This window comes from Quercus suber, unplaced genomic scaffold (assembly GCF_002906115.3).
Source record: "Quercus suber isolate HL8 unplaced genomic scaffold, Cork oak 2.0 scaffold_81, whole genome shotgun sequence".
In the NCBI taxonomy this organism is placed as follows: Eukaryota; Viridiplantae; Streptophyta; class Magnoliopsida; order Fagales; family Fagaceae; genus Quercus; species Quercus suber.
The window spans coordinates 1,398,093-1,406,232 of NW_027069546.1; the positions used below are offsets into that span (position 1 = coordinate 1,398,093).

Consider the following 8,140-nt stretch of genomic DNA (forward strand, 5'->3'; position numbering starts at 1 on the left):
CAAACACTAGAAAAACAATTAAATAGTTCTTCCATAAAATGTTTCCAATTGAAAATATTTTTTGTGAAAAAATTTTATGTTGAAATTAGCACAACCTAGATTGGGTTTGGCATGAACCCATTAACCAAAGTCCACTCTAGGTTTTTATCCAAAAAAAGAAAAGAAAAGAAGAAGTCCACTCTAGGTAAGATGATGCTGAAGTTGGGCTGGATTAGGCTAATCAAGATGAGCCCAACCCATTTCCGAAAATCAAAAGCCGAATTATAGAACAACAACAATTTAAATGACTCAAAAAAAGAAGTTGTAGAACTTACATAAATACAAACCATTTTTGAGTTTAGGTTATCCAGTTGTTCATAAACATCATCTACATAAATAAATTCTTACAAAAGGGTGTCACTTTTATCTCTCTGTGTTAGACACTTAGTGGATTCCACAGAGCACTGCATATAATACAAACGCATGAAAAAATCACCACTGTAAAACAATTTATTCCCTCCCCCCCAAATCACAGTTGACCATTTCGGAAAAAAAATTAAATCATTTCATTTCCCCTAGGCCTTCAAGCTGATTCTGTAAATCGATTACTTCAAGTTTAATTTGCTAGACCTGCTGCAAGCCTCGCTTTTAGGTCTTTCCTTAAGATTTTGCCTGATGGGGCCTTAGGAATTGTATCTGTGAAGAATACCCGGTTGATTCTCTTGTAAAACACAACCTACACAAAAAGCAACCACCCCCGTTATATCAATATTTTACATAAACTATGAAAATAGTCATGGTAAATAATTCATGGTACATGTTGATTAGTCTAGTTAATGGGTGCCCTTTAAGCATCAATTAATCATCAATTTTAGGAAATTTTTTTATAGAAAATTAAAAAATTGTCAAAAAATCAGTTATTTTTTTATTTTCTTATAAAAAAAAGTTTTTAAAAATGATTTATTAATGAACTTAATGGCATCCATGAGTGAAATCATTATTTAATTTATTGGTGACATAACATTGGAGTAACCTTAAGAATTCAATAGAAATAAAACGTTTTCCTATTCGAATATGTTTTTTTTTTTTTTTGTTTTTTTAACGCACCTGTCTTGAGATATATTGCTTGATGTCTTCCTCGCTAATTTTGGAACCATTTGATTTTACTACAAATGCAACAGGAACCTCTCCTGCAGCCTCATCTTTCAAGCTGAAACAAATCAAGGGAAGGTATTAGCACCTAAACATTTTAATCAATTTTTTTTTTTCTTTTTCCTTTCTTAAATGAATAAGAAAAATATATCAGAAAAAGAAAAAGGGAGTCCCAGGCCCATATTGATGCCAAAAGTCAAGAAAGGAAATAAGAGACTAGGGGTGAGGCCCAATCCATAAAAGTCAAATTGTGGACCTATAAACGTTTGGGATCCACTTATTTTGTTGAAACTGAAAATTTTTTACTGAAAATATTGTAGATAAAGGTAAAAGTTAGCTAAAATAGTAGTGGAACTCATGAATAGTACCAAAAAGTGCAGTGGAACCCATAAATAGTACTAAAAATAAGTTAAATAGTAAAATAAGTTGGCAAAAATAAGTGGTGCCAAACGGACACTAAGGGTCTGTTTGCATACCACTTATTTTGCTGAAACTGAAAATTTATTACTGAAAATTTATTACTGAAAAAACTATAGATAAAAGTAAAAGTTAGTTGAAATAGTGCAATAAGGCCCATAAATAGTATCAAAAAATATAGTGGGGCTCATGAATAGTAGAAAAAATAAGCTGAATAGTGAAATAATTTTCATTTTTAGGTAGTATCCAAATAGAGTCCAAATTTTCTATCCCACTTTTCCTGCTCCACTCTATATTACACAAATAAAAACTTGCCACATGTTTACCTAATTAATTAAATACTACCATTATTGACTTATTAATATTACCATTATTAATTAATGGTAATATTTAATTAATTAGGTAAACATATGGCAAGTTTTTATTGGATACCGCTTATTTGGATACTGCTTATTAAGTGACCATTATTAATTAAAGGTCTATTCAGATACTACTTATTTTGCTGAAATTGAAAATTTATTGTTGAAAGAAGTATAAATAAAAATAAAAGTTAGTTGAAATAGTACAATAGGACTTATGAATAGTACCAAAAAATATAGTGGGGCTCATGAATAGTAGAAAAAATAAGCTGAATAATGAAATAATTTTCATTTTTAAGTAGTATCTAAACATAATTCAAATCTTTTGTCCTCTTTTTCTTACTCCACTCTATACTCTACCAATAAAAACTTATCACATATTTACCTAATTAATTAAATAATCCTATTATTGACTTATTAATACTACCATTATTAATTAATGATAATATTTAATTAATTAAGTGAAGACATAATTAATTAGACGGGACAGAAAAATTGGACCAAATAAAGGGCTAAGACATAATTAAATGTGGGGGGAAACTTTGCTCAAAAAAAAAAAAAAAAATGTGGGGGGAAACTTACGGTACAACGGCAGCATCAGAAATGTTAGGGTGGGCAATCAACATCGCTTCCAGCTCTGCGGGGGCCACTTGGAACCCTTTGTATTTGATCAACTCTTTCAATCGATCAACAATGAAGAGCTCATCATCATCGTCAATGTACCCAATATCACCAGAGTGCAACCATCCCTCGTTGTCTATGGTTCTTTTTGTAGCCTCTAGGTCATTAACATAACCTGACCAAAAATCATGGCTAAATTAAATATTACATGGGTCAAAATAAATATATTTGACTAATTTTTTCTTATTAAAAAAAATGTAACACTTATTTTGCTCAAAAACTATAGGAAAATTAATGATTTGTATATTATTGGAATTTTTAAATTGTTATCGACAAATAAATTATGCCCTCCTATTATGAAATTGGCTAGTTCCAGCATTGGATGAAGAAGGTCCAGTTATTTTCCCCATTTTATGAAAGGATAATTTTTTTTTTTTTGGCATATAAATTGTTTTAAGAAATTTTTAATACTTTTTTCATGAGAAATATAAAATATTATTAAAAAAAAAGTTAATTGTTTTTTCTTTCATAAAAAGTTTTTAAAAATATTTTTTAAACTAGTGTTTTTAAATTATCTGTTAGCTTTTCACAACTATAATATATATAATATTAATCGAAATTTTTATTCTTTTGTTTTAAAAAAAGAAAATCCTAAGATTCTCCCACTCGTTCAATCCCTGATTTTTACAAACTAAATTAGCAGCCTTGTTTGATATTCTTGTGTCAACTGTCAATAACATCTATAACTCCTTGTGTACTATGATGTAACATTGTTTGACAAAGTTGTTAGATCTCATTTAATGATCTAGCATAGTATTATTGGACAAGCCTCATTCACAGTTTTCAGTGCTCATCAATCAATTATTGTCTCAATATGTCCTCAAAAAAATAAAATAAAAAATTATTGGCTCAATATGTTAAGAGTATTGATAATTGGAAAATGCTAATAAGTGCCTTTAAAGTACTCGTTAATAATTCATTTAAAGAAAGTTTTTATGGAAAATGAAAAAAAAATAATTAATATTTTGACAGTTTTTTTTATTTCTCATAAAAGCGGTATCAAAATTTTCCTAAAATGAATTATTAACTAGTGCCCTAAGGACACTCGTTAACATTTCCCTAATTTTATAACTTGAATAGAGAAAATTTTTGATATAATCAAGCCCTTATTGGTTTCTTATATATTGAATTTCTCTTCTTTTTAATAAAAGTTATGTATTTCTTATCTTAAAAAAAAAAAAAAATTGACATGACATGGTAACTCATCAGGTCAGTTTTGATCCTAGCAATATGATTGAGCACATTTACGACAAGCTGCTTTAAGGAATGCATACCAATTTCGATTTTGCTTACAAAGAGATTCTAAAATTTAGCTCTTAGAAGTGTACAAATTATTAATTAACTTTCATCTTCATGAGAGACACAAATTTGTGTTATAAGAAGCTTCTAAAAAATTGTAAGCATCCTGTTAATGGGTGTTATTAAAAAAAACTATTAATGAATTATTTTAGAAAAAAAAATTTTATCTTACTTTAATGAAAAATATTAAAAAAAATTGTGAAAAAAATTAGTTATTTTTCTCTTTTTCCAATAAAAAAATCAAAAAAAATTTTTTTTTTCAAAATCAATACTTTTAAGATATTTGTTAAATTTTTTTTTTCTTCAACTTCTAATACTTAGCGACAAAATAAGTGATATTAATTCCAAAAAACCAAGTTTTATATATACTGACAAAAGACACATTTTGTGTGATATATTATATGGAAGTTCTTGTATCTGGGCCAAAATAACTACTGAGATCTGGACAGGACGTCTATGTTGAATGAATCACTAACAAGGAGTCAAGGAGATAAGGATAAGGATAAGTGTCAAATAATTATAACTAGCCACACGAATAGAAATACTATTAGCCACAAGATTCACCCTATATATTCAATCTACCAAACAAAATTCCTAGGAATTGGTCCAATCTATCGATCTAAGTTGTACCTTACGCTCATACGCAAAATAAAAAAACAATTACATGTTCTTAAATGTTAAACTAGTAGACTTAGCCATATATAGTATTTTATTTCATTTGCCTCTTTGATGATTTGGTAAGCAACCATCTTATAAAATTTTAAATTATGACCCACTTAAATCTGAGTTGACATTCGAATTTTTAATAATTTTAACCTTACAAATAATCATCATCTAATATTGACTTAGTCAGTGCTAGAGTAAATTACCTTATCTTTTTTCTCAAATTCCAGTCCCATTTTTTTTTTTTAATGTACACGTTCTCAAATACAATAAAGGTAATAATAGAAAGGTTCAACTATGCCATACTAAATCTTCTTCTTCTTCTTTTTTCAATATTATGAGGGCAATTAACCCTTCTCACATGCATTGTGCTAGCAACTAGCAAGCATTTAAAACCTATATATTTGGAATTTCATTTTTCTTTGCTTAATGATGTGACATTGTATATCACATCATTAAACAAAGAAAATTGTATATTGAGAAGAAAAAAATTATATGTTAATGTCTATAGGAAAGCATGTATATACCTTTCATGATCTGGCTACCTCTGATGCAAATCTCACCAGCTTGGTTTCGTGGAAGTGAAGCTCCAGTTTCTGGGTCAACGATTTTCATCTCTGCGTTTCTCACGACTGTTCCACATGCTCCTGATTTGACTTCGAAGGGTTCTTTTGCAAATGCCAAACACATTGATAACAATGGCCCAGCCTCAGTCATGCCATAACCCTATATATCCATCATTGTTCGTAAGAAAGTAAGATCGAACGACCATTATTACTTCTTAGTGGGGACATTGCCCTCATTCACTAGGGCAATTGTGATGTGGATAGGGTGTAATAATTTCACTATATTTCATGCAATACAAGCCGATTTTATTGGTGCATAAAAGTTTTCATAGTAATTGGGGAATGGGGGATCATTTTTTTTGGTCCTTTTCGTATTATCTTTATCTTTATCTTTTTTTATCTATCTTTAAATTATTTGAAGCAAATAAATGAATTGGGATTAAATTATTATTTTTTTTATAAATATAATAGAATTTGAACTTATTAAATCAATTTCATGAAAATTACTTGTTACCATACACAATTGTTTTATCTTTTAATCTTTTTCTTCTATGTAGACCAAATTCCATCACAAGTCAAACAGAAAACATTATCATTTAAAGTACTAAATGGAACGTACCTATGTATTTGGGTTAAAGTATTGAGCTATGAACCTATGGTTTCTTCCTAATATAAACTTCATTTGCTATTAAATTTGTTTGGGTTTGTTGGGGTCGGGTGGGTGGGGAGTACCATTCTAATTCCTAGCTCTCTCTTTTCTTTGACTTTTTTTTACTGGGATTGGATTGTCTTATTTGAATTTCAATTTATAGCACTTTTTTATCACGCGTATCATACATGTTTATTAAGTATTATAATTGGGACAAAAGTTATTATTAGTTAGACTATCTTTTTCCTTTTCCTTATTCAACAAAGGTTACAAAAAAAGGGTTCCGGTCCCTTAGAGAAATTATTAATGGACTATTTAAAAAAAAATTTAATGTCACTTTCATGAAAAATATAAAAAACACTTAAAAAAATCAGTTTTTTTTTTCTTCCCATAAAAATTTTCTAATAATATTTTCTAAACCAATACGGTTAGAGTATCTATTAACTTTTTCCCATAAATAAAAGAGTCCATCAAAAATCAGCCATAAATTAATGAATAATACTAGAGATATAAACTATTTTATAAAATTTTTTACAAACTGCTGATGTAGTGAGTGATTATAGAGTGATTATAGGTAAATAAAAAAGTGATATTAATAGTGGACCTAAATAAAAACCAATAAGAGGTTTGCCACATCAACATTTTGTAACTGTAGCATTATTCTAAATTAATATACATTTTGTAATTTTTGGTCTAAGTCCATACTCCAAGTTTTTTTTTGAGAAAGTGTCCTTACTCCAAGTTTGTCTCAAATTATTTGTCACAATTACTATAACAATGTTATAAGCACAAAATTCTTAGTACTTTTTTCTTTTTTATGTTGAGTTATTACAAGTACAACATCACTTCTAAGCACAACCTATTATCCATTCCATTTTTATCATATATATCAATCATAACATGTCAATCCCCAAAAAATAAAAATGTATCCCTAACTTTATTAATATGACAAAGGAATTAAAAGAAGTTTACCTGTCCAAGTTTGGCATTAGGAAGTTTAGCTCTAACAGCATCCTCAAGCTCCTTTCCCATGGGTGCTGCCCCAGACATCACCGTCCGAATCGACGACAAGTCGTACTTATTAACCTCGGGGCTCTTAGCGATCGCCAAAACAATCGGAGGAACAAAAGGCGCAATTGAAACCTTAAATTTCTCAACCAATTCCAACAACTTAACAATCTCAAACTTCTGCATAATCAAAATTGCTGCCCCAACTCTCAACCCACAAAGGAAAACAGAGTTCAATGAATAAATATGAAACAGGGGCAACACACAGAGTATCACATCCTCTTTGTGAAAATACAGGTTTGGATTTTCACCGTCCACTTGTTGTGCCACGCTGGTCACTAATCCTCTGTGTGTTAACATAACCCCTTTTGGGAGACCTGTTGTTCCCGACGAATAAGGGAGTGCCACGACATCATCTGGGTTGATTTTCACGGCTGGGATTTCATTCTCGTCAGCCTGAGTCAACTCGGCGAAATGCAAGTAACCCTCCACTGGCGACTCGTCAATGCACATGACCTTTATGTCGTTCTCTTTCGCGAAGTCTTTCACTTTCTCTACGTATAAGCCTTGAGTGATGATGAGTTTAGTGTTTGCTGCTTTGGCTTGCTTTGCAACCTCGGCTGGAGTGTAAAACGGGTTCGCAGTCGTGATTATCGCTCCGATGTGGGACGCGCCTAGGAAAGCGAACATGAATTCTGGACAGTTTTGGAGCAAAAGCATGATCACCTCGCCTTGTTTGATGCCCAACTTGTCTAAACCAGAAGCCACTTTACGTGACATGAGCTCGACCTCGGCGTATGTATAGGTGGCACCGTTGGAGCCATTGATGAGACAAGGCCGATCTTTGAATTGGGAAAGGTTTTCGAAGCAATAAGTGTGGAGTGGGAGATGGTTTGGAATGTAAATGTCAGGGAGTTTCGACCGGAAAATGAATTCCTGGAGGTCTTTTTGGGACTCCATGGGGGTGTGTTTGGTTGCTGGAATAGGGAGGAAAAGAGAGAGAAGAGGAAACAGGAAAAGAAGGTGGAGGTTTGGTTTGAGTTTGGGTTTTTGGGTTTCTTTTCCTGGATTGGTTTTGGTTTTGGTTTGGGGTAATATAGAAATGAGAATCAAGAAGTAGGTGATGGTAGGAAGAGCCGGTGAGCTGGGAATTGATTGAAATTTCAGAATTTGTCAAGGGTAGGAGAGGAATAATGTAATCACGATTAGGACATGGGTACTGTAAAAGTAACAAAACCCGTTACTAAGTCTCTGACAAAACCAAATTTTGATTTGACACGTACATCTAGTCTTTTTGTCTTTTCTCATATTTTCCCTTGCTCATTTGATGGCCATGCAATTATGGGTCAATCTCAAGTATGATTGGC

At 31.2% G+C, this 8,140-nt stretch overlaps 1 protein-coding gene across 1 annotated transcript; it reads right to left on the minus strand.

Moving 5' to 3' along the window:
* Positions 1–284: 284 nt before the first annotated feature.
* LOC111992978 (4-coumarate--CoA ligase CCL1) lies at positions 285–7,854 on the minus strand. The gene is made up of 5 exons (XM_024024828.2): positions 6,738–7,854; positions 5,078–5,276; positions 2,490–2,703; positions 1,087–1,189; positions 285–715 (listed from the first exon to the last, which is right to left on the minus strand). Exons 1-5 carry the CDS (start codon positions 7,731–7,733, stop codon positions 596–598), a joined length of 1,632 nt encoding a protein of 543 aa, XP_023880596.1. The 5' UTR covers positions 7,734–7,854; the 3' UTR covers positions 285–595.
* Positions 7,855–8,140: the final 286 nt, after the last annotated feature.